The 27,796-nt window shown below is 37.9% G+C and overlaps 1 protein-coding gene across 2 annotated transcripts in view; it reads right to left on the reverse strand.

Annotated features, from left to right (window-relative positions):
• Positions 1–27,562, reverse strand: part of CTNNAL1 (catenin alpha like 1) — a 41,058-nt gene extending 13,496 nt beyond the window's left edge. The window contains exons 1-9 of one of the 2 annotated variants that reach the window (XM_026038388.1): positions 27,514–27,562; positions 16,235–16,424; positions 12,633–12,820; positions 10,742–10,861; positions 7,729–7,818; positions 7,257–7,427; positions 6,069–6,269; positions 4,326–4,412; positions 595–753 (exon numbers count right to left, since the gene is read on the reverse strand). In XM_026038388.1, the coding sequence (XP_025894173.1) occupies positions 595–753; positions 4,326–4,412; positions 6,069–6,269; positions 7,257–7,427; positions 7,729–7,818; positions 10,742–10,861; positions 12,633–12,820; positions 16,235–16,268 (1,050 nt within the window). In that variant the 5' untranslated portion in view covers positions 16,269–16,424; positions 27,514–27,562. Of the gene's footprint in view, positions 1–594; positions 754–4,325; positions 4,413–6,068; positions 6,270–7,256; positions 7,428–7,728; positions 7,819–10,741; positions 10,862–12,632; positions 12,821–16,234; positions 16,425–16,564; positions 16,575–27,513 lie in introns of those variants that run through there. The other variant, XM_026038386.1, reaches the window with a different exon arrangement.
• Between the last annotated feature and the right edge of the window lie 234 nt (positions 27,563–27,796).

Below are 27,796 nucleotides of genomic sequence, written 5' to 3' on the forward strand. Positions count from 1 at the left end.
AAGAGAAGCAAACAAGCCACAAGATCGGTATGTGGAGGTTCTGTTTGAGTAGAGACTTCCATATCTGGAGCCTCTACCCAATACAGAAATAAATCTTCATGTAGAAGATTGCAGAAGCTACAAAATGTAGAATATTTAGAAATAAAATCTTCAAAATGGTCAAGTTCATTGGATTCATTAATTTCTCATCATTCTTAAAACTTGTCTTTGCATTTAGCTGTTGCCAGTTGCCTGCTGCTTGATGGAGAAGATATTAGGCTATGATCTCACTTAGATTTAGAAACCTAGTTTTTAACGAATAATCTGTACCCAAAACATATGTACTAACAATACCTTGAACCAAACAATGAATTTGAGCCTATAGCTAATCTAGATACACAAGCAGAATGGCTTCTACAACAATAGTGCACCTCGTTGGATATATCCAGCTCAGATCCTAGCAGAGTTTCGAAAAAAATAAAATAAAGAAAGGAAGGAATTCAGTAGTATATTATGAAAATCCTTAAAAAAAGCCACCAGACCAAGACCTTCCTAAGGAGGTCCAGGCAGCTATTTTCCAAGTGTCTGAGAAAATGAAGGTAGCTGTGTACTCACCTCAACAAGTTGTTCTTTCTGCTCGGCCAGCTTACAAGTATATTCCGCTATAGCTTCCAGATTTCCCTCTACTCCCGTTATTTTTAAGGCTTTCAGAACCATATGATCTGTATGGTATTTTAGGAGATCTGCTGCCAAGGATGTCGCTGCACTGTGAAGCTTGAGTAGCATTAAAAAAGAAAAGAAAAACACTAGAGAGAAACCTTAGAAGAAAAACGAATGCATCCATTATGAAATGAATCACCTTAATGACCAATCAATTTTCCAAGAAGCAGAAAATGTACTGTCATAAAAGTTCATATATATATATATATGTAGACTACAGATTAGCTGGGACTTTAATTCTTCAATTATTCTCCAAGTACAAAGATAAAAAAAAAAAAAAAAAAAAAAAAAAAAAAAAAAAAAAAAAAAAAAAAAAAAAAAAACAGAGAGAAACAAAAAAGCAACTGGGTAGAATCAGAGTACGAAGCTATCGTGCTGCCTTCTGATGATCCTATAGGTGGAACAACCAGATGTACAAATTTGTGGGGCACTAAGCTTAGCAGGAGCATGATATGATCACCACTCCATTTCTCATGGAGAGCACAGCCCAACCGAACCAAATCAGGGCTACGTAACATCTGAGTTTACAGTGCATTAGGTATCAAGTTTCCATTAATTAACTTAATTTGAGTAGTGCAAACGAAAATCTTGAATACAATCAGACAGTGTTTTAGACAAGTAGAAAGCACCCTGACTGCAAGCAAGCAGCATCTGAGAAAAGTTTCAAAACCTACACTCTCAACAGGAGAAGCTCCCCCTTGAAATACATTCCTAAATCCAGGCACATGTTATTAGCCATGGAAACTATGGTGTGAAGGAAGGGCTCTGCTTCACAACTGCAACAGGTAAGAGCTGCTGCTTTTCCCCAGGTCCACGTGATCCGGTAATTAGCCTCATTTTAAAAGCAATGTTGGCAAAAACAAAGATACAGAAAGCTGGTTTAGACATGGCAAAACACTGTCACGACTGTTACAAGTCTTGCATTATCACACTCATCTTTTTTCCTGGGTGGCACTGAATATATACAACAAACTTTTGATAAAATATTTTTAAGTTCTTATGAATGCAATTAAACGCATTAAATGAATGTAAATAAAAACTGCCACACCACTCATCTCAGAAATGCAGTCAACTCTAAATTTAATCTGCAAGACTTGCTGTGCTAGAATGTGAACTGGCAATTCCCATTTACACACAGACTACGTATCATCTTGATATAAAATAGTAATTGGCCTGCACTTGAACACTGCACTTAAGACTGAAGTGTTAGCAGAAAAATTAACTATTTTTTTCCATAAAACAGAAATAACTACTTTTAATAGCCTGTCTTGTGTTATCATCCACCTAGGATCTGAAAAACATTTCAATTAGTGCCACAGTACTTAAAATTTATCACCACAGAAACTAATTGTGGATTGATTCACTGCAACACTAGAAGTCAGAGATGGAGCAACAGGGCAGTCTTCTTTGAGCATACACAAAACCTTGCTGCTAATCTAGCATGAAAGACAAATCTAACCGCTATACAAGAAACAATGAAGGACATACTACTCTAAATTTGCTTCCTGATTAGCATTAAGATCATGCATTTTACAAACTCTTACTAAGCAAGCTTTCATACTCTACAGGTCGCAAAAGCAAGGCATACTGAAGATAGGATCTGCTGATTTACAAACCCAAACTCCCTCAGTTTCCTCTGCTATTTTGAAAACAGTTTGTTTTGTTTTTAGCAATATGACATTTAATATGGGGCTCATCAAAGGGCATAAATAACCCACTATTCTACCATTTTTATATGCCATCTTTGTGTGCAAATTTACAGAAAACAATTCTCTATGACTCTCCCCTACATAGTACTTTAGCTTAAGCATTATGTGTTGTTTCTGTTGCATTTTGATTGATGTTTCTATAAACAGAAAGCTGGGGGCAAGACTGTTTGGCAAGATTTACATTTGCAGAGGTAAAAGAAAAATACAAGATATTAACTATTTCTTTTGCACATCATATTCCAGCCACTCCGGCTTGACGATCTCCTTTAATTTCACAGCTGCACACTATTTTGACAGGGAATTATTTCTCTTCCTTCGGAGCACAGGAATGATGTTACTCAGAGCATTATGAGAACAGCATGATTTTGTCTGCGGAACTGCTACATCAAAGGGGTAGACAGAATAAAATTGAACAGATGCACGAACTGCAGAAAGAGATTGCTCTTACAGATAGAGTAAGTGAATGTCACCCTGGAAAAGAAGCTTTGCTATTGACTTGCTGCACATAGAAGGCCACAGTAAAAATTATTAGTCAAGCCTAAAAAATTACGCAGTCTCTGTTTTCTGAGGGCCTAGCACGCAGGCTCCCACAAAGTGCAGACTGAAACAGGTCTGAAGCACTCTCCAGATCTTCAGGACAACTGCAGATTTGATAAGCTCTTATTTTTTCCCCCATTAAATAAAAGGTGATGCATGATTATTTTATAGGACACAAAGCTAACAGGCGCCAGTCACAGAATCCCAGAATGGCTGAGGTTGGAGGGACCTCTAGAGATCATCTAGTCCAAACTTCCCGCTCAAGCAGGCACACTTAGAGCACAGGGCACAGGGCGGCATCCAAGCGGGTTTGGAAGACCTCCAGAGAAGGAGACTCCACAACTTCCCTGGGCAGCCTGTGCCAGGGCTCTAATTGGAAAAAGGCTGTTGTTAGTCAAGTGTTTCCAGCTACAACTGTTGAGAGCTCAATCTGAGCAAATTTCCCATACTTTTCTAACATTTTTGCTTTGTTCTGTAGCCTAGGATAAGTACATCATTGTTTTCTTGATTTCTCCATCTGTTTAAAGGATCAGTAATAGGAAGGTGTTGAAAAGACATCTGTACGCTTTACAAATACTTAGGAAGCTACCAGAGATCAGCGATTCTGTATTTGGATTGAATTTGAGAAGCTAATAAGACCCAAAAGCAATTCACCAAATAAAGAGGAAAAAAAGACCTTGCTCAGCAAGCACAGTCCCTTCCACACATCAAAAGAAGCAGCTCTTACTTTTGTGTGGGGATTGGTGGCTTACGCTTGGAAAGAGTGATTTATAATAAATATATAACACAACTGCCATGGTAAGAGTTCTTGTATATTTCTTCTTTTAGCATATTTTGCAACCTAAATATGACGTGTTTTAATTATCTAAGAAAAATATACATGACGTTAAATATTACAGTTATCACACCAAAATAAGTAAATAGTCTAGGGAAATAAATAAATATAAAATAGAACCAAAATAAGATGTTTTCTGCAAAAAAAAAAAATTAAAAATAGGTTAAATGTAAAAATATATCACATGTAATTTATTAATTCAAGTACACACTAGAAGAAAAAGATTCAATAAGGAATTATATGTATCCACAAGCAAAATTTAGTCATTACACTTAAAGTTGTGATTATATACATGGTAGTCACTTCCAATTTATTTGATAGTTGTTTTAGTTAGCAAAGGGCCTGTGTGTCTAGCATTTCTGATGAGCTGTATGAAAGGACACAGAGAAGGTTTGCATATGACCTCCCTAATATAATTCTGATTAGCCACTCTTTTCTATAAAAGACAGTTTTGGCGGTACAGGATCCTATTTTACAAGTTTATGCATGAAAAGCAAGAAATGCAAGGTTTTCTTCACTTTGTGTTTCTTTTAAGCTACACTTACCTCTCTTTTAAGTTCATTCATGCACTGGCACATTTTTAAAATGGCTAATTCCAAGTCTTCCATGAGATCCTTTGTCTTTTGGTTTTGCTGTTAACAGAAAGACCAAGGAAACATTAGGCAAGACTCAAGAAACCCAAGGTTCACATCATGTGTCAAATTGTTTTAAAAGATGGCATTTATAGATGTAAAAGTGTAATGGTTTCAGTTGCCCATCCTGCATATAATTTATTTCAAGAATTATTTTATAGAGACATCTATCGCTAAAAAAAACCAAAAATTTAAGAATAATAGTGAAGTCAGAATACTGACTATTTCTGTTCAATAGAAATTTATTTCTGAACTCACTAAGCAATATTTGGGAAAATGGCTTTCTTAAGTTTTATAGCTGCAGCTTCCTAAAGTCTTTACCTATCTAAATGTCCTAAAATAGAGTATCAGTTTTAGCCATTTTTAAAAAATATAAAGGAACACTACTCTAAAATAAAGTTATATTTAAAGCATTATCCCAAATGTTTACACTGAGCTACAAAAAAAGCATTTTCTTCATAATTCTTTTAAAAATTCAGATTATTGTCTAATTTAAACAAATACTGTAGCTAGCAACATCTTGTTTAGCCAACTTCAAGACTGAGCTTCAACTTCTGTAAACACCAGCTATGAAACTAAGAGAAAAGTAACAAGAAGTGTTGGGAAAAGAGTTATGAAGCAGGGATTTTGCACCCTTCTCCAAAATATCCCCCTAGGAGGGATTACTAATATGGCCATAGTTGCAATGACATTACCTCTTCACAGATTAATATGTATATAAATACCCCCACACAAATTCACCCACTCAAACCAATACAATATATATCATTACTTGCCAAGGCTAGATACACCCGGCAGAAGAAGAATTTGAGAACCACTTAAAATTCCACCACAGCCCTAGCTTCTCTGGTAAGCTCCAGCTGGTTTGCACTGGTACACATTAACAACAGAACAAAACAAAAATCCAAGACAAGACAGATGATGTCAGTCTATAACTCACAACTGACCTAAGCTAAAAGCACTTCAATTTTAAACTACACTATGCAATACTCTTCATTGAGCACACAGTTACTCTGCTTATTAATAGGAAATATACTCCTAGTATGGTGAGCGGAAATGGCAACATCTGGGCTCTCTTAAGAGCTTTACATCTCTCTGATGGTTTTCCATCTTTTCCTCATCTGTGTGCATGTATATTCTATCGTCTTCCCAGAACAAATTAAGACAAATGACAGGTATAGGCTAAATGTATTTCTCGGAGAACTACCGAACAAATATGAGAAAATTCTAAGAAAAGTTTGATTTTTAGAATATTTTACATTTCAATAGGCCAACTTCCTTTAATTGAGAACTGTGGTTGCTATACCATTGAATCAAGGCAATTTAAGTCTCTGAAATACTCATCCAAAAGTCTTAACTGCTTAGGACTGCACCACACTTCTGTTAGCCTTTTCCTTTCTAATAACAGCATGAAAATTAGCCTACCACCTTGTGCCTAAAATTTAGAAGTCTATGCCTAAAGCAAAACCACCGCAAGAGGAAGACAGAATGTACTGAAAGGACAGAATGTACTGAAACTGAAAAAGCAGAGACAAATCTCAAGCTTCCTTCAACACAGATACACAATTCTCTCTTCCTAGATCAAAAGAAACATTGCATTAAATGTTTCTTTTCAAAGTAGAGGTGAAAAGATTTACTTTGCGAAAAAGCTCTTACAGCTTGCATCCACACGGAAAGCAGCTGCTCTAGTTCCATTTTAGCCTGTTTAGAGAGCTCCAAAATGTGTTCTCTGTGCTCATGACTGGTGTAGGCAGAATCTGTAAAGTCTTCTGTGTGTTCCAGGATAACTTCCAGCATTGTTGAAAGGTTTTCTTTTGACATAAAATAAAGATTCTCACGAAGACCCTCCACTTTATTCTGAAAAAGAAGCATTTCAATTCCTTGTGCTTTTACATGGTTATGTTGTTGTGGTACAAATGCAGAAAGCTGATGCATCCTATTACATGTTATTTTTCTCCTCAGTGATTTTTTTAATCATTGAATTTCAAAGTAACAAAAAAACACTTGCTGGTATCCAGACTTCCAGTTTAGGAAAAGTTTCCAGTTTAGGTTTAGGGTTTTTTAGTCTAATAATATCAGCAGCAAATTACTGGACAGAACAAACAGTAAATACGTTCCTGCTTATCTGCTGTCAATAAAAAAATTCTCAGTTCAGTAACAATTTCAGAAATCAACTGTGTATTCAGGTTCTCTTTGGTCTCTACAAACCACATCCATATAATCTTTTTGGTGTATGGTTTCTAAATATTTGGTTGGAAAGGGCATGAGACTCAAAATGCACTACAGACTCCAGAGAAAGTATATTTGTTATTTGACTGTTCTTAATTGAATATGAAATTTAGAAGTGAGTTTTTCATGAAAAATAAAGTAAGCCAGGACACAATTTCAGTTTAGAATAATTCCTTCAAAGTTTTCTGAAATATTCAAGTTTGAGTTTCCAAATTATTTTCAAATGATAAATATTTGTATGTGAGATCTTAAAAATACTATCAGTTAAGAACCAAGAATTCTTCAACAGCAGCTATTTTAGTGAAGTTCTGGTCAGTATAACAATCTATTAGTTCATCCAACATTAAAGGCATCAACTCAACAAAGCACTGTAGTTCTGAATATACTCTGTTCCATGATCCGGGAGTAGACAGCAAGCGTCAGCAAGTTGACTTTGGCAACAGCAAAGAAATTATACGAACCTTTTGTTAGATTATTTTATACTTAGAAGAGTTATGTAAGTTGCTCTGCTGAGGAGTTGTAACACTACCCACCATCTGGAGTTCCAAAAAGATTTAATTCTAGCTTTAGTGTAATTCCTTAAATTACAGAAAACAGCCCAACTTCTATTCTTACCTTGAATACTTTGATGCCAGAATATATACTGATGGAAGCTAATTCAGTTTCTCCATTCGCTCTAGAGTCAGTTACAATTTCTATTACCTGCTCCAAAGCTAGTCTCATCTGGTGAAATACCCCGTCCTTGTTTATACGAGCGGATTCACAGTCCGGATGCCTCAGACAAGTCTTAAAAAGAAGGAAACATTACCAGATACCATACACAATATAATGAAATAAATACTTTTTGCTAAAGCAAGGCTAAAGTACATGTATGGAAAATTATAAATATTTTCTGTGAAACCACTATGATATTAAGTAGCACTCCTAGAATTATTCAGAATAAAAAGATTTTCTTCTGTCCATTTTCTTTTTGTTATGAAGATTAAAGCAGTGCTGAAAAAAAGCAGACAGCTATCCTACCAGATGCCACGTCCTGTGATGTATCCAAGTTCACTCTTCTGTAATCCTCTTGCACAAGACCACTCACCTTTGAAGCAGTCAGGAGCATCATGGTGCATTTCTCAAGGACAGCCCTGGATGCTGCCATTCTAGCCTTTTTCTTCTCATCCTTCAAATCCTAAACACCAAGAAAATGATTTGAATATTGCGTCTAACATCTAAACATCTAAACTGTTAACTGCTCCAAATGTTATTTGCTCCACAGACAGTAAAATGGAAACTCTCTTGCAGATCAACAGATTGCAAAGAAAACTTCTTTACCACATTTGACAAATGTTACTTTCAGTTCAACTCATGATCTAGAGCTTTATTTTTTGAGAGATTCGAATTTATGCAGGTATTCTTGGCTTTATTCAATTGAGATTTTGAAAGGATAAGATCTCAGACATACAGATTATGCTTTGTAAACTGCCATTAATTTCACTATCTTTACCATATAGTATTATCAATAAAATAGGAAAGTAAGCAAAAACAAATACAACTGAAAAAAAAAATTGAAAGAGATGGTGGAGTAGGCAGAAAAAGAGAGAACCAGCTTTTCATTGAACTGTAATGAAGGGAATCCAATAAAGTTTCTTCACATAGGAAAAGAAAAAAAAAGAGTCTAAATTGGGATGGAGAAGGAAATGCCTCAACAGACAGGGACTCTAACAAAGGGAAAGAGTTTTTTTGCTAGAAAAATTAGCTGAATGCTTTTTAGGCATTAGAGAGTGCACAATTGCGTGGGACTTGCAGTGAAATAAAGCCAAATTCTCTGCCACAGCATTTATGCGAGTCATATAACACTTGCTATAAACTGCTCAAGCCCTCTCTTAAAAGCAACAGCGTTTCCTTCCTTTGGGTACTCAAAAGTCCAAGCCATTCACCATGCAATGGATTAGAAAGCTTAATTCCAGCCTGAGAGCATCCACCTGCAGCTTATGATCATTTTTACAAAAATAACAAGATGCACTTTTCATCACGAATCTGTCACTCATCTTGAAATAGGTAATATAGAATGGGCAAAGGGGTTATCGCCCAAAAAGAGCTTAAAAGCCACTCAGGAGATGACAAGAAGAGCTCCACAATTGCCTCCCAAAGTCACTGTCCTCCCTGCAGAGTAACCCAGGACACATCACGGCCCCATCCTTGGAAGGGCAGGTTCACACAGACTCTGTGTGAACACAAGAAACAACTTGGACTTACAGAGGTATGTCACAACAGATTGAAATCAACAATATTCCCAGGCTGGCTAGGCCCTGAAAAATTAAGCAAGTGACAGTGAAGAGGGTGGGAAAGAACGGATTTACAACACTGCATTTCAAACCAAGTTTGTGTTTGATTAAGAACTACTACAGGATGGAATTAAACAATCTGATTTAGAAGGAAGAGGAAAAAAACCTAAAAACACAGATAGATCATGACAGCATTCCATTTTGCCATTAAAAATAAAGAAAATCACTTCTTTAATAAATTCAGCATAACCTTCAAAATTTTGAGGTCATTACATTTCTTTAAAAAAAACTGCTTGTTTCTCCGATTCTTACATTATATTCTCAGAAATCTGACCATATTCAAGAGTTTCTGGCACACATATAACTATAAAAACAAAAAATACTTTGGGAGATAAACTCCCAAAGCTAACACCTCCACACAGCACCCTTAGTACGATTAAAGTAAGCGCATCAAGTCCTGACAGAATTTAAAACGTATTAACGAAACGTTCTTTCCAAAAGACTCAAGTGAGCAAGGAGGGGAGAGTCAAACCTTCAATTAACTTTGAAAATCAAAAATAGATGGGACAAGCACCCCTTAATAGAGTATCACTTAACAGAAATGCCTTTTTCTCTTTCCAAGGAATAGCGGTTACAAACATTTCAGGAAAAAAAAAGAGAGTCTGTCTCCAGAGGGATTTCCTTTATTTACACGTAGCTTTTCCAGATCTGGTTCTTCAAGAATATTCTTAGGCATCTCACAACCCATCAACAGAAAGGAAGGTATGTGTTTTCATAAATATCCTCTAATAATTTTTCTGAAGATTATTGCATCGTGACAGAAATGCCTATTTTTATAAGCACCAGTCTGAGCAATTCATGTATGCATAGCTTCCAAGTTCTCTTTGATATTAGGAGCTCTGTAAATATATATCTCTAGTTCAATTATGAATGGAGAAATCAATGGAAATTTGATTATCAAGGGGAAACAAACATCGCTCATAGCAGCCTCTCAAGCCTCATGAAACCTCTTATTTGCATGGAACTGTCTACAGAGGCCCACTTCCATGACGAACTGATGCCTAAACAATAAAGATGAGCACAGTACCTTTGTAAATGAGCTAAAGAGGTAGGTTACTCAGAGCAACAGAAGGATATAAAAGCAAATTTCTAACAGCTGTTTTAGAAAACAAATGAATTTCCAAATAATATTGTACAACAGAAGCCACAAGTTTGCTCTGTGAATGAAAGAAACTTTGGAAACAGGAACTGGATGCAAGAAGGAAAAAGCATCACATTGACATATATACATTTTGACTTTAACCTAGAAAAATGCTCCATAATAAAAAAAAAAAAAAAAAACCCACAAAACATAGGTACACTTTATTAGAATCTAAAGCCATCTTCTTTTGAGGTTTCTAGAAGAACTGCTGCTTCTAAAGTCTTTCCTTACATGTAAACATTTATGAAAATGTTTATGAATATGAAGAGATATTTAGCAGACAAATAACAGACAAATTTTCTATCAGAGTAATAAACCAGGCAAACTAGAGCAGAAGATATAAGAAAGAAGACTAAGGATATCTGGAGAAGCTCAAATAATATCCATCCAGGCTATTGGAAGAAACCCTGAGCAAATAACCCAGCAATGTCCCTTAGTGTGAGCATGAACATCAAAAGATGCTGTCTGGATGGAGCAAGGAGAGAAATTCAGGTTTCAGAGACTGGACCCTGGGGTTTTGGTCTGTAACAGTCATCCCAGAAGAATCCCAGTCTTCTACTGAATCAGATGAAAAGCAATACTTACAATGTTTCTCATCTATATATATATTTTTTTTTAATACTTACATTTTGTCGATCCCCAGTTAAATGTGCAAACTCCACCATTTCATTTCCAAACTGGCTGAATATTTGCACAAACTCCTGGAAAGTACTGACTTTCTCTAGTTGTTCCATTGTTGCAATAACCTGTAAGGAAAATTCACGTAGATTATCACAAATACTAAACAGAAAATATTATTACTGAATTAAGAACTTTATTTTTTGTTAATCCTTCTAAAGCAGAAGGAATAAAATTTACACATTTTGTTGCAAATTAAATATTAAGAAGTCAAAGGCTAGAAGTCAAGTATAAATAATGACACTTCATTCGAAATGACTCATTTATTCTGCCACCTCAAAACACATTTTCCACACCCTTCCCATTATAATAAAATTACAATATTATTACAAAATTTAGCTTCCATATTTAAGAAAAATATTACTGTCACATTAAATTTAAAAATGCAAGTACACAAAATTAATATACAGATAATACATGCAGCAACTGTGAATTTAAAAGTTAATTTTGAGATGCACATTTTTTTAAAACCTAACTACACAACCAGCCTTAATCTTTCAATATCAGGCATACAGCCTCAGAGGAAGCAGCTGAGATGTTGTCACAGTATTCCTCTTCAAAAGCCAACACATGCTGGCTAATACCAATCCTGCACCCTCCATTCTCTACACCATATAAACACCATGCTGTCCCTGAGTGTACTTATGTGTCCTTATTAAGATCCTGTCCACATCTCCCCCTTTTTTTTCCTCCAATTAAAAAAAAAAAAAAAAAAAAAAAAAAAAAACAACACACAACACACCACCAGCTTTTCTGCCCATCACAGTCCTCTCTGCTGTGCTTTTCAGGAGTGTATCCTCTACAGATACACCTATATAAGACATCTACTTGTCCCTGTAAGACATAATTTGTTTGACTTTGATCATAAGAGATACGAATTGCCCTACCAGTATCATAAACAAAACCAGACATTCTCAAAACACATTATGCTTGGAAAGGAGAATACTGTAAATCCCTAAAGACCCCCAAAACTACAGGGTGACTACAGCAACTAGCTAGACATGCTTAGTTTGGAATGTTAAACTCTAACTTAAATAGCCAAATACCTTCAGAATTAAATTGTATCTCTATACCTATTATTGCTGTATTCACACTTCTGCAGCAAGCAGGAGAATACTTTCACATTTACTTGAAGCAATCATTAACCACCCTCTGCTGCGGAAAGGACAAATGACACCCTATTCCTCTGTGATACAAATACTTGTGCTCCGTAGTCTAAATCTGTATTAGAATGAGCCACTTTTATAAGTGAAAATGAATTCAGATCACTGCATGTCTCTGGATATGGGCTGAACAAATGGTCACGAAAGGCAGGAAAAGGCAGCAAATGGTCCTATGGCAACAACTCTGGTGTCTGTGCAAGAAAAAACAATCTCTAAGTAGCTACTGCAAATGAACACTGATAAAACTGCCACCACTTTCACCAACCATTAGGAGAAGGAGAGATTACTAAACAACCAATTAGTGCTACTGAAGCCTATAGCCCAACTGAGATAGGTAAAACTAGCACTGTATTTTCTGAGCCTTGGACTAAAGTAAGCACTGAGCAGCTGGACAATAATGAACAGCAGAAAGCAGACAACAGATTAAGTGAATGGTGCTAGCCTGATCACACAAAACACACAAGCTTAGCACAAATTTTTATTTTATTCTTGCTGACTTAACCACCATTTCACATATTTTGGAGGTAAAGGCATAAGACACTTACTTTAGTCACTTTATTTACACTTTTCCTAGAAATACAATGAAAATTCCAGTTCTTTTAGGACCCAACTCTTTTGTTCTGCCTGCAGACACCAGTTAAACAAAATAAAAGAAAGATAAAAAAGCTACAAATACCTTGTTTCTGGAAGTTATAATCTGCTTAATAACGATTCGGTCCGCTAACACAAGCACCTTTGTCACAGAAGAGAGTAGCAACCTTGCAGCTTTAACAATGCCTGTTTTGTCTGTAAAAATTGTTATGTGGCTATCAGATTCTGGATGATACAAGCTTGCTACATCTGTAAGCTGAGCAATAGTTTCACCTGTTGAGAAAAATTAATAAATAAATGAAGTTTTATAGTTATAAAAAAAGAAAATAGGCCATTAAGCACACTTGACTTATGTTTGGTGGATTAAACAACTGTTTCCTACACACATGGGGGACAGTTTTTCAATTTCAATAGCAGAAGTTGAATCACTGCCTACACAGACATAACCTTGAGCCTGGACAAAATGAAACAAGAAGGAAAAAAAAGCTATAAATTCTCTTTCATTTTCCAAATTCCCTTTTATTTTCCAAATTCCAGTTAGCATTCCTATAATCTGTGACATTTATACTATATACTCATATTGTTCATGTAGTTCACACACAGATTTCATTTCCACAACCACTATAAACCCTGAGTTCTTAATAGAATTTATTGATAGAATAGATCTGAATTGATATCGCATTCTGGCAGGAAACATCCTGTATCTTCCTGGGACCAGTTCATGTGATAATAGGTTAGGAATAATCAGAAAGTCTCTCTGTTAGAAGTATTAAGTGTGATTTACAGGGGAGTATACACTTGGAGATGCTTGTCAAAGTAATTTCCATAGTTGAAGGAGCTAAATAGAAACTTAAGAAAACTTAAAAGAAACTTAAAGTTTCTTTTCTTAAAGAAACTTAAACTTTCTTAAAGAAACTTTAAGAAAACTTAAAAAAGTATAACTAATACCTCCACATGCAAGAACATTGGCAGTCATATACACTCAAAGTGAAGTTGTAAGACGAGCCTTCTGTGGATAAAAAGACTATTTCATGCTGAAACATACTGGTCATTGCTTTCCCCATAATCAGAATGACTTCTAGTCACTCCATTCTCTAACTGGAATTATTTGTCTGGAAAATAATCCCGCCCTCTTCCTTTGCCCTCCCAAAACATACATGACAAGATAAAATGCTGTAGCAATACAAAGAAAAAAAGTAACAAAAAGAGAGTTTTTTCGGTAACCAAAGAAAGATGCATAGGAAAAAGGAAAGGAAAGATCTTTCCTTATGCTAAAGGATTTTCCCCTTTTTAAAAAGCAGCCTAATGTCTCACAAAATAATCAGAAAAGAGAAATAGCTGCAACAGCTCTATGGAACTCCAGGAACTCAGTGTCCCTGTAAGGTTACTTTTTATCACATTTTTATCACATTTGAAACCATTGCGATCAGGGGAAGAACTACAATAATTCAAAAAGGCAATTGTCAAATCTATCTTTAAGACGGGTAGGGAGCAAAACTTAGGGAATTACAACCATTCTCACACTAGGAATATTAATAAAAATAATACTGGAAGCCACTTCCATAGGAAGCAGAAAAAAAGGTAATGTGATAGAACTGGCACCAACTTAAAAGGGCAGAGAGTGCCTGATCAACCTGAATGCCTTCTATGATGAGATGCCTCCTACCGTGGACAAGCAAGTGTGTCTTGACCTTCTCAAGGTCTTAACACGGTCTCCCATAGTATTCCTATAACCAGGCTGAGGGAGATGAATTGTGGAAGTGAACAAAAAGGCGCACGGAAAACTGACTGAACTGTTGTGCTCAAAGGACTGGTACAAAGTCCAGCTGGTGTTCAGCTACCGTCTGCACCCCTCAAGGAGCAGCAGGGTGCCATCACTGTTTAGCATCTTCATTAGTAAACTAGACTTTGGGATAGGATGTGCATTTAGCAAGCTTGTGGACAGTACCAAACTGTGGCAGTGTTCAACCCGCAGGACAGGGCTGCTAGACAGAAGGGCCTAGACAAGCTGGAAAAAGGGTCTGCCGGGACGTTCATGAAGTCCAAGACAGGCAAGTTATGTGTCTCTGTGAGGATAAGACCACACAACACCACATAATGCCATGTAACAGACTGGGGTCAGCCACCTTGAGGGAACCTTTGCAGAGAAATGCACAAAGAACTCACCTCATCATCCAGTAAAAAAGGGATGGCAAAAGCAGGTAGCCAGATGCTGGCCTTCTTATTAGCAGGAGAGTAGGCAATAGGTTGACGGAAGAGATTTTTCCTTTTCAAGGGAGACAGCATCTGGAGTGTTGTGTCCCATTTGAGAGTGCCCATCACAGGCACTGATAGAATGGAACATGTGATATAAGAGGGGAGTTTGAAGGAATGAGGTTTTTTCAGCATTAAGAGAAGACTAATGGCAGAGTTTACTGTAGTTTCCTACAGCTACCCTAATGGCATGGATGAAGAAGATAGGAACATGTTTCTTTGAGACCAGCCAGAGACTATTCTCAGAGGTGCATGCTGACAGAATAAGTAACACGCAGAAGTGATGCAGTTGTATCACAGAAAAAAATGTTAAAATAAAAGGCTTCTTCCAGCATGAGGGTAGTCAAACATTTGGAGAAGCGTGGTGAGAAGTTGCACGTTAAAGATATTTGGAAGTCAACAGGGCAATAGCCTGGGCCTCCTGCTTTAACTGGATCTGTTGAATTAGATGACCACTAGAAAGTCCTTTCCAACATAAATTATTCTATTTGTTCATTTAAAACTGTTGCTTTATTATTATTATTATTATTCCTCCTTACTCCTTCCTCACAGGAATTAATGGCAAAAATATACAACAGATGTTTATTGTTCCATATCTTTCCTTTAAAAAAAAATGGGCATGAAGGAATGTGCTTCTTGGAGATATTTTCTACTAAACTGTCTTTGTAACACTGAAACAATGCAAGAATAGTGTTAGAAGACCTACTTGGAGTGTGAGTTTGATAATTCTATTTTACTTCAGACAATCAACATTTATTATAAGGAAGTACCATACCAAGTCTAAAATACCTCAGTTTACAGACTACCCTACAAAATTCAGGCTCGTCTTCCTTCAAAGCCTATGCTGGATAGGCAATGAATTTAAAGACTCTAGACTTCTCTTCACAGTTGAGATGCTTCAACTGATCTAAATCCTAGCATGAAAACTTATCTTTGATATCTAGCAGTTCTCTTCCTCTTCACATCTCCCTGTATCTTCCAGGTAGCATCTAATTAATTAGCTAAAACAAAGATTAAATAGGCTCCTGTGAGTAGAAAGTAGGACGATATGTATGATCAGAATCATGGACTTCACGAGAGCAAACTTTAGATTCTTCAGTGACCTGCTTGGAGGAATCCAACAGGTTAGGCCCCTAGAAGGCAAAGGGTCCAAGAGGATTAATCCTCCCGGCTCAAGATCAGTGCAGCCCTACAAATTACTCAGACAAAGGCAGCAGATCACATAAAAGCTACCACACAAGTCTATCCCCTCCTCATAATATGTGAGGAGTTCAGGTAACAAATCAGGAATCAAGTGAGACAGCAAGAGAGGGTCAAGAGGGTTGTTTCTAAACAACCAGTTGGATTTCTTACATTATTACTGACATTAAACATACTGAGAACCAGAAGCGGCATAAACACAAGAGGTTACAAATTACCTGAATAACAACATACCTGCTCTCTTTGCCTCGATGCAAGCAACATTCATTTCCTCTTTCAATTCATGATTTTCATCAGCTATGGCTTCGCCCACAGTTACAAACCTTGCAACTGCCAAGTTAACTGCTTGACCCACCCGCTGAATTGCTTGCAGAGTCTTGTCTGAACGCTTTGGTTTATCCTTATGATTGATAAGGGTAGTTATCTGTAAAAAAGTAAGAGTTATTAGAATCATATGTTACAAGATATAGCAAGCTTACTACTAAAGGCAAGATGAGAATTAAACACAGCAATAGATTATTAGCACAATTCACTAATAAAATTTATTGTTGAAGCATGAAGTACCATTTCAATTCTTTTGGAAAAAAAAAGAAAAAAAAAGAATTGGCGTATTAATAAGGTTGCTGATATGCTGTGATCTTAGCTCAATTTACTTCTTAAGAACTGAGGGATTTTTCCTTCCCAGTTGCAAGACTAAAATAAACTGCTCTAGGTCTCTCAGCAGGCTTTCAACATTCAGATATATCCAGTAAAGTTTAGAGTCTACTGTTTGATACACTGACCCCATTTTAGGTTTATCACCATTAGAAAATATGCAAAGTTTTTGTGCTGCCAGATAACTACACACACTCATCAGCTCAGACTCAGGACGTCTAGCCCCGATTACTGAAAAAAGCCTTTATAAAAGACATTTTATCCAAGAAAGACAATCTAAGAAGGAACGAGGAAAACCAGACTTTAAACAATAAAAACCATTTACCTTTTAGAAACCACCCTAGATTTTCTGTTTTGTCCCTTCCCCTGTGAAAATATTTATTCATGTATTATTTAAATTCCCTGAATTACTTGTGAGTTTTCTGGAATTTAGAAGAAGCTGCTGTTTTGATGCAAGTTAGTAAAACACTTTGTAAGGACATTCTTACTCTGAGATCTGCACTCTGTATCAGCTTTTCTGCTCTGTACTATGCCGTGCTACTTCTTGTATCACACTGACCAGAAGTCAACTTCTGTCTCATACAGTTTGCAAGAGACAATTTGACCGGAACACCAAATACAAGGAAATGAAAAAAAAAGTCCCTGCCCACCCAAGAGACTTGCCCACCCAAAGAGAGAAGCCAAAGAGGCTTGCAGAAGTAGCTTCTCATCTCAGGCAAACAAACAAACAAAAAAAACATGAGGAAAGGTGTGCAGGACTTCAGTCAGAATTAGGTAACTATAAATTGTATTACAAACAATATAGAAACTTCAAACTTTTGGTATAACACCAATTTTCTGACAGGTCCAACACTGCAGTTTCAAGCATCCTAAACAACAACAACAAAAAAGACATTGTCACCAAAACAGGCAACCTTCTCTCATATTTGTGATTAAATTATCTGATGTGAGTTAAAACTGAATTGAGGTAAGGCAGTATTTGTTAGTTTGTTCTAACTTCACAGTCCAGTTCACTGTATTGCTATCGGTATAGTCATGATGGCAGAAGGGAAAGAGTACAGACTAGATAGAGAAAGATGGGCAGAAGGTGGGCAGAAGTGCTCCTTCGAAACACTTGCAGAACTGCACTCTAAGGCTACTCTTCAGTACTGCAACCCTAAAGCTCAAGTGTCTCCACTGGAAGAATCTCAGAATTACAGCTATCACTTTGCTGACACCTTTAACCACCTCAGGTAGGTTACTTTGCTCACAGTTGTCTTATCTCACACGACTCACTCCTGAATTATCCTACCAGTTAAGCTCATAGAATAGTAAGAGCATAAAAGCTGCATCTGCAACATTCAGATCAGTAACAAGGAAATAGAAGGCATCAGCTTCAGAAATGCTCTACTTCGTCATTTGATCAATGGCTTTCATCTGCCATATCACTTAATGAGTTGTATTTCTTGGCAAAATTTGCAGTAGTTTTGAATGTTTTATCAATCACGAGGCTGGCTTGGTCAAACCAGCAGATGAGTTCCGCATGACTTCAGAAAGAGATCCTCCTCCCTTCTGCCTCATTACCATAGAACCTTTATGGCTGAAAAAGACCTTCAAGATCACCGAGTCCAACCGTAGGCCCATCACCACCCTGCCAACTAAACCATCTCCCTAAGTGCCTCCTCTGCCTGTTTCTTGAACACCACCAGGGACAGCGACTCCACCACTTCTCCGGCAGTCTGTTCCAGTGCTTGACCATGATGAAAATTAGATGGAACAAAAAGTCGCAGCTGTCCTGGCAGGCACCACCAGCAGCATCAGCTTTTACGTGAAGATTAATCTGACCTTGGACTCCTATGATCTACATGGAGCAGCTAAGGAGCTGTCACTACCTTCTGGGTAGTGTTGAACTCTTAGCTGTGCAGTATCCTTTCTTTTTGTTATGGCTAAGTTCATAGAATCATAGAATCCGTAAAGTTGGAAGGTCATCTAGTTCAACCCCCCTGCACACGCAGGGTCACCTAGAGCATGTGGCCCAGGGCTGCATCCAAGCGGGTTTTAAAGATCTCCAAAGAAGGAGACTCCACAACCTCCCTGGGCAGCCTATTCCAGGGCTCTGCCACCCTCACTGTCAAGAAATGTTTCCTTAAGTTCCTGTGGAACTTTCGGAGCTTCAGTCTGTAGTCTCTTGTCCTATCGCTGGCCACCACTGAAAAGAGGCCGGACCCCTCCTCCTCACTCCCTCCCTTGAGGTATTTATAGATACTGATCAGGTCCCCCCTCAGCCTTCTCTTCTCCAGGCTGAACAGACCCAGCTCTCTCAGCCTTTGCTCTTAGGGCAGATGTTCCAGGCCCCTGATCATCCTCGTAGCCCCGCGCTGGACTCTCTCCAACAGCTCCACATCCCTCTTTTCTAGGGAGCCCAGAACTGGAAAAGTTAGAACTGGAAGAAGAAAGAAGTTAGAAAGAACTGAAAAAGTCAGAGCCACTACAGTAACTATCTTAGCTTTGGAATGGAACATCGCTTTTCCAAGTGTGTCAAATTCTATGGGTTGTTGGTTAAACATACATTTATACATACATTATGGGTTGTCAAATATATATTTGTACACACACACAAGCTCTAAAACAGAGGCTGTTTGAAACAGATCAGAAACCCATTTGAAGCCTATCTAAAGTGTGATCAACACCTCATCCTGACCTCATCAGATGCGGTCAAGGTTACCCTGAACTCTGTCAGTCTAGGGTTGAGCTAACAATAAAATCTGTATAGGAGATTTGCTATAAGGTTCTAAATAGTAAACAGCGCTCAAGTAAAAGCTAAGTCAATTAGGAGGAAATAAAGAGGTAGAAAATTACATGAAATAAGCATCAGCTACAGGAAAAAAGGCTGTCTAGTTCTAAAAAGGAGCTAGACATATGCCCGATACAAAACCCAGTGCCACTGAATGGGAAAAGTTCTTCAGAAAGAGGTAGGTTTCTCGGAAGCGGCCATCTGCAGAGAACACAGCTGTGTAAACAACAAGAACGTGTAATCCTGAGAAATATCATTTTCTTCACAGCAAGGTGTTAATAATGACAGGATACATTCAGGAATACCCTCCACTTAAAATAAAGTTATGGAAAAAAATTTACTTTAATATCATATTTTACACACATAGCAATTACAATTTCAGATTTTTCAATAAGACTTAATTTTCATTTAGAAAATGAAAGGAGAAGGACTAAAAATCTCAACCGAGCAAGGAAAGTAATTTCACTTACATAACAAACTTATGTTATAAATTGATGGAAACTGCAATGCTAATAATAACTGGAGAGATTATTTGTCAAGGTCAGAAACGGGTGTTAAAAATAAAATAAGCAGTGACACAGGGGCAGCAGGGTAGGAGCAAAGATTTGCATGACAGAATTGGTGATTCTTCCATGACTTAGTTTTGAGGAATATTTGTAGACACTAATTATATAAAATGAAAAGCTACCTATCTGCAGTCACCCCCACAGAAACAGAAGTTATGCTGGAAGGCACTCTGCAAGTGTACACAGGATGATTTAGACTTGCATGAACTACATTTGTTACTGCTTCAACCTAGTCATTTTTTCTTCTTGTTATAGCAAATCTTCCAAGGATTTTTTTTTCCCTATTCAATGCAGACTAGTTATAGTCCTGTAGCATTCGCTCCTCATTTTGAGTATTTTCTCATATCTTATAAAAAGGATTTTCAAAAAGGAATTTTCTAGCATTTTGAGAATAAGTGAATGATAACAGTGGAAAGCGTTTGCTAAGAAAATTCAGTAGCACTATATATGAGATCAGAAGCTAAACAACCTGCTACAGAAACCTGCTTATAGAAAAGAAAGTTTTGCCACATTTGATATCTTATGTAGCACATGTGGCCAGAACAGGCAGCCTTCCCCAAACCACCTACACTTTTAGTAATTTGTATTGCCTTGGAGGGGAACTGCTTCTAGCATTGCACCTGAACTACTGCATCTCACCAAGGGGCTCGTTGAAGACATGCAAACACGGGTCATAACAGGCCAGGCAGCAGCACCCACCGTCCTGACCCACACGTGCGGCATCAAACAGCACCCACAGGACGGCCCAGAAGCCACAACCAGCACTTGACACCCAGCCCGTATGGACAACGAGTAGAATTCTCTTGCAGACTTCTCATCACAACGCTGATAATATCTGTACATCAAATATGCATTTATCCTAAATGCAACCCAAAATAGACATTTAATGTACTTTTCATTGCAAACAAGCTTCTAACTACTGTCTTTAAAGTCTTGCTGAAGTGCAAGACTGCACAGTTAAATAAGCAAACATGAGCTAACAGACCCAATAATCTGTATTGGGGATGTACAAACCAACAGAGGTGCATTTTCCTCCCTTCCACTGCCCTCCAGCTCAGTATATTCCTACCGGAACAGGTAAATTTCATAACCAAACCTATTACTATTCTTCATTCTGCACCTAGAGATCCTGCACTTGAACCAGTTTAAGAAAACAAACCAATTTAGAGGGAAGATTGCTGTTTACAATACACTCTTTCAGATGTAGTTGAAACAACGCAGACGTTTTCAGCATCAGAGAGATGCACGTCTCTGAAATAACTTAATTACTAACATGATTATTGTGGCTTTCTTGCCTAACACACCTTGGTTTTGAAACCTAAACATCTCTGCTTGTGCAAGCAAAGCCTGTGGTGTCTGTAGCAAGCTCCAAGCTTCCCTTATTGAATGAGAGCATCTTTTGTAGAACACAGTGTTCAGATACAATACAGGCTAGGAACAAAGGGCAAAATTGCCTGCAATTAAGAGCTCATTCAGTTCAGTTCGGGACTGGCTCTTGCAGACGCAGAGTAAGTTGCCTGTTGGCTTCATCAACAGGCAGTTTCACTGGTAGGAGCATCAGGTACTCAAACTATCTCACACTGGATACAGAGAATAGGAAAAGGCTGCTACCTTAGCAGTGTTTTCATGTGCTATTTAAGTTTAGAATAACACCTCCTATTTCTTCTTGAAAAGCACTTACTCTTCAAGCACATAGGGAAGTAAAATGTGCTCTGGAAAGGCAATGCAAATTAAACTATTAGGCACCCTAGAGGAATTTAAAAAATGCATATAATCCATTTCTCTGCATTCTTTTGATTGCTTCTTTGACATGAATCAGTTGTAAAATTTAAGAATATTTAAACACATCCCCAAGCTGCAATGTTGAGTTTTTCATAATGAAAAGGAGTATCTGGTCTATCTTCAGCATTTCAAGCACTTGCAACTTTGGACAATATTAGCTTTTTAAATTATTTTGGCATCTGTAAATAAAAAGTCCACAGGTTTGACTACCTTAAGCTACCAGATGCTATTTTTAGCTTTACTCTTGCTTGAAAATACATAATCTGTGCGTTTAGCACACTTGTCAGTTACATTCATTCTACTTAATCAAAAAGCCAATACAAAGTGTTGCTCAAAGACAAAAGTAACTGTAATTTTTAGCTACTCCATACAGCCTTGAAAGGATCTCAGCATTTGTTCACACATAACCTCTGTAACTTTGTGTTTACAGCTATCTTACCATTTGATAATTGATTTTATGTTTAAAATAGGACATCATGCCATTCACTATCTAGAGAATATTAGGAGATATGAGTTGGGACCATATTCCATCATTATTGTTTAGTAATCCCACCAGTTCTGAACAAGGCCAATAACCAAGTACAATACAACCCAAAGACTAACAATGATTGGAATAAAGCTCTATCCAGTAAGGATTATGCTTTATCCATAAATCCATGAAAGTAAAATGAATCCATGGGAAAAAAAAAAGAGAAAAAAAAAAAAAAGCAATGGAATCATATTAATCCAGCAGCAGGTAATTGGATTTAGGGTTTTGTTGTTGTTGTTGTTTGTTTTTGTTTTAAATCAGAGTTGTTTGTGATCATTAATTCATAATTCATCCTTTGGGAATTCTAGCACCTAATCTGCCTAAAAATCATCTGCTAACCACATTGAACAGTAAGAAAGAGCTAATCTACTTTTTTATGTGGCAGTTTCAATTTAAGCTGGCCACAGAAAATGGTTACTGCCCAAGAAGTACAAAAATGTGTTTCATCTATAAAAAAAACATTAATCGGATCATACAAAATACTCTGGAACATAAGATTTCATTAAAGAAGAACAATTTGTTTTCACCTAAGTCAATACAAAGTATTTTACTCCAGCTATCTGACATATTATTTTAACTTGCTTATCATATCAGATTAAGGTGTGTTACAGCAAACTGAAAAGGTAGGCTTGAAGTTAAGTCCTTTTCACCATCCAAGGGTAACAAAAAATAAAACTACAGCTGTTTCATGGCAATATCATTGCTTATGTAAGAAAATGTTCAGATGCCATTTCCTTCAATATAAATAGAACATAATTAATTGTATTCTAGTATTAGGAAATTATTTATACAACTAAAATATTCCAAAGAACTCCCGGGCTCACCAGCACACCCTAAACACAACTGTAAAAGGCATTATCTGTTTCCCCCTTCAATATTTCATAGCAATTTAGCTCCAAAGATTTAAGAGCTGCCAATTAAAACCTAGCTTGCTCTTCAGTAACAGAAAGCTGCAACTACACCAGCGTGGAGATGCAGTACAGAATGTACATGGGTAGCATTCCTGCATACATTAAAGATACAAAGAAATGGGCTCCTTAAAGCCTAGTTAAAAANAAAAAAAAAAAAAAAAAAGTAAGAGTTTCATAGCGCAGAACACAAGCCTACAAATGAGTCCAAACTAGCTGCAGAAGCAGAGCGGCGGGAGCGCCAGCAAGGCCACCAGTGCCCGCCGCAGCGCGAGCCGGCGCAGAGGCGGCCGCGGCGACGCTCGCAGGGGCCGCCCGTGTCGCTCGGCGGCCACGGCACCCGGGCTCCCCGCAGCGCGAGTGCCCAGCGGCTCCACAGCCGCTCTGCTCACCTTGGCCCGGGACAACGCCAGCCCCCGCGCAGCAACCCGTGGGTCTGCTACTTAATGGCAGCGTTGGATCTCTGGTGCAAAGCGGCTAACAAATTTTAATCTACGCAGAAGAAAGCAACAGAATAAAAGGAAAAGCAGCTTCTCAAAACATGGATTTACGAGTTACCCGAATTTTTAAAGATGCCGATAGATACAGACTAGCACTTATGAAGCCTTTTAAAAGAGAAGAGCTTGTCACATTTTTATCAGGTATGCAGCAGAAAGCAAGGAGTTTAAAGGCAAATATCAACTATCCTACTTTTTTCAAGAAGGAATTTTTCTGTCCTTGGAAAATATGTTGAAGGAGCTGTGCCCAGCTTTGGCACCACACAGGAACAAGAGCGGCCAAGAACTTTAGAAACTTTGAAAGTGGGGAAGGGAAAGACCCAGGTACCAAAAAATGTTAAACGAAAGAAGCAAGGGACTTGACTTGCCAGAACAGTACTCTCAGTTTGTCTACTGGGCAGAAAATGCAAGTAAATGGAAAACACTGAAGTTCAGGAAAGGAATAAGACTGCACATATTCATTACTTTTAAGAACGCAAGCCAGAGGAATATAACAGGATATATTAGAGATGTTTTATTTAGTCTGTTATAAAAAAAGAAAAGAATGTATTCAATCTGCAAAAAGTTTGGAGTAAATGAGCCCGTAGTCAACACACTTAGGATTAACATTAATTCTGATGCTTGGATATCTGAAGACCAATGCTCAGTGTGGAAGAGTGTGGATGAAATCAGGTAAGAAGCCTAACAGCAATCGACAGCCCTCTTTCAAGCTTAGAAGAAATAAGCATTCACAATAGCAGTCACCTATATGTCACTCCTATCATATATAAACCATATTAGCCATTTTGCTAAATCCAGACAAAAATATCCTTCAGTAAGGAAACATATTACTGTTCATTGACAGTTACATTGAATAAACAATGTAAGTCACTATTCTTAGCTCTGCTCCTGTAAGGTATAACACAAGTAACCTAATATTTCCTGGGCATCTGAGAATATCTAAGGCAAACGAGAGCTTAGACCAGCCTTCCCAAGCACAACACCAGCCTACGTCCAAAATGTCCAGGCCAATGTCCTGGAAAGGTGACAAACTGAACTGAAAGGTGACAAACTGAATTCTGCATCTGCAATTTTACACATCTCTCAAGACTTGCTTCAACAGAGAGTCTGCTTCCACAGAGAATAGTATCCGCTAACCAAAATGAGCCTATCAACGTTTAAAGTCCGTTTCACTCCTTCGGGCCTGTAAGCCTGCATGATACTCAGGTACCTCCCTACCAGCAGAACTCTGCTCCACCCTTTTGGCAGGAGATAGGACGGAGCAGAGCAGCTCTTCACGCTCATGCTGAACCACAGAAGCAAGCCAGAGTCCGATGGCAGAACCGTATCCGTGCGATGGGCTCAGAATTTGCATCAAATCTCCTCACTATAGAAGAGGCCATAAAACAACCAGATAAAATCAAGAGGAACAACTTGCCAGCAATACTCTTAAGATTTAAAGGAACTCAAGAGTGCAGCAGCAGACATGAGCTTTACCAGGCCCTCTCCTATTTAGAACTAGATTGATGCTCGAGGAAGTACCTAGTGGAGGCATCTCATGGAAAGTGCGTTTTTCCCCCCTTGGCCTTTCCTCAATTATTTTAACAATTACTACTCAAAGACTACTTTGCCCACCCTTTCTAAGCGGTGTTGCCAGAAACTTTCCATAAAAGAAACCTAAACTAACGTTGATTAGACTGGAGATTGTAACAGGAACAAAGGAGATGCAGAAAGTCTAGATTTTAGAAGAAAACTGTGGAATACATATGAAAAACTGAATTAATGGTGCCTACCCAGGAAAAAAAAAAAGTATATTTATTCAAAAAAAAAAAAAGTATATATATAGGTTTTTGGGGAAAAAAAAAAAAAAACTTTATCACATATTCTTTGTGCTGTGTTTTGAATGAATATCTCCGTAGTATGGCTACATAAGCAGTTAAAAAGAAATATTAACAAATATGGAATACTGGTGCTTGAGTCTGTTTGTCAGCTGTAGTCCAGGGATAAAAGGGCCACATCAGGCTCTAAAGAGTTTCGGAAAAATGAAGATCAATCTTTTGTTTTTCATAAACTTACCAACAGAAACATCTAACAATTATTTTAAGGATAATTTATTCTGCCAGCAAAGCAGGAATCTACAAGCATAGCCGACACTGTGCACTTACACAGTACACTTACTTGCATTATGTAGTCTCCATTTACAGGACAAACAAGTTGCAAAGTGCAATTAAAAAAATACAGAAGAGCAAGCTGTTGAATATATGCTCACAATTGGAAAGCACTAAAGTGTAGATTAAAGTCTGCACAGACTTCTTCTTTGCTTTTAAAAATGGAAAACAGGTTTACTTAACAAAGAAGTAAAAGAGTGCAGGACATAGCAGCCTATTGTTTTCTCTTTGCTTAAAATAAGTAGTGAAAGCGCTAACAAGGCTCTGAGTATTTTTTCCAGTAGTGTATAAATAAGTGTTGCTCTACTTTCTACAGAAGGTGCCAGAAATTAATTTCAGAGACAATAGAACAACTCTTTGCAAGTGTACTTTGTACAAACAGAAAAACTCAGTCTGTGGACACACAGTTCATGTAAGTCAGCATATAAAAACAAACTCAATAATCATAATAATTATGTTAATAAACATAATTTTTGCAAAAATACTCAAAAAAAAACCTATCAGTGACACCTCTACAGAATAATCTCTAAGAAGTAATAAAGAAAGAATTCATAAAACAGCAGAGGAAGCGGTTCACAAAAGGTGCCCCAAGGACTGCCCCACAGGTGACCTCATCAGCAGTTTAGCTGATGATGGGGAACTCTCCATGCCCTACATACAAGGGAATAAGCTCCTTTGAAGCCTGGCGCCCTTTACCAGGAAAAGGGTAAGCCAGGAGCATTCAGCAATGCCCGGACCCTTGTACCTTACACTGTGGACATGAAAGACGCGCAACCTTTCCAGAAGACACAGCCTTCCTGGGCAGAAATAACAACAAAAATCATACACAGCACGTACAGTGAATCCAAAAAGAAGCAAGGTCATAATTCCAGAAGAGCAAGAATTCTTCACAGGGAACTGTTAAAAGCAAAAATGTGAACTTTTGTAGTTCAGCTTACTCTCTTCAATCTTTTTTAGTTGTTTAAGTTTCCTACTATGAGTAATCTCAAAATTTTACCTCCCTGAATGGCTTCAGAGGTAGAAAATTCATTCAAATTCACCTTGAACTTGACTCCACCTTCAAGTAACTGGTTGAATCCCAGAGACGGGCCTCTTCCAAAGGATGGAGATCCCTTTTAGTCAGAGGACAACTAACTGCACTGCAAAGCACAGATGCTCCATCCCCCTACTGCAACCCCCACAGATGCCTGGCTGCAAATGCAAAGCGGGGCTCGCAAGAGGTGGCTCCTACATGGACCATGGTGGACACGGCTCCACATCACAGGGGTTAATGGTCTCTGTACAGATACAAACTCTTTGTGCAATAGGTACACATAAGCTTCTACCTCCTAACTCCCACAACCACTATTTAAAAAAGAACAGGAATACTAGAAAAAAAAATACTGGGAAACAGCAAACCAAGTAATATACAAAAAGAATAGTTTGATTAGGTATATGGGACTCCAATTTTCTAATTGGGGAGCTAACAAAGTGAAGTGTTTTGCATATTTACCACTTAGAAGATCACACAAATTCACCACTTAAGACCATACACAAGAGGAGGAGAAGGCAAATAAATAAATAAATAAAGCAGGAGGCTGTTAAGCCCCATTAGCACTATGCAGGACACAAAAGCGCCGTTTACATATCATTTAACTTTTTAAAATTCAGCTAGCACCTTCAGAGGAGAGGAGGGTGCGAATCAACGCAACAACACAATGAAAAGCATTCAAGCCCGACAGTGGGGGGACAAAAAAAAGAGAAAAAAAGAAAGGAAAGAAAAAAAAAGAAAGGAAAAAAAGGAAAAGTGGGAAAAACACAAAGGCAGGAGATGCGGAAAGCCAGGGAACCGCCGAGGCGGAGCGCGCGCTAATGGCTGCAGCCGCGCGGGTCCCGGCGCCGCTCCCGGTGCCGGTGCCGGAGCCCGGCCGGGCAGCCCGAGGGGGCAGCGCGGCCCGCGC

Source organism: Nothoprocta perdicaria, unplaced genomic scaffold (assembly GCF_003342845.1).
Source record: "Nothoprocta perdicaria isolate Ctin4 unplaced genomic scaffold, notPer1 scaffold_209, whole genome shotgun sequence".
In the NCBI taxonomy this organism is placed as follows: Eukaryota; Metazoa; Chordata; class Aves; order Tinamiformes; family Tinamidae; genus Nothoprocta; species Nothoprocta perdicaria.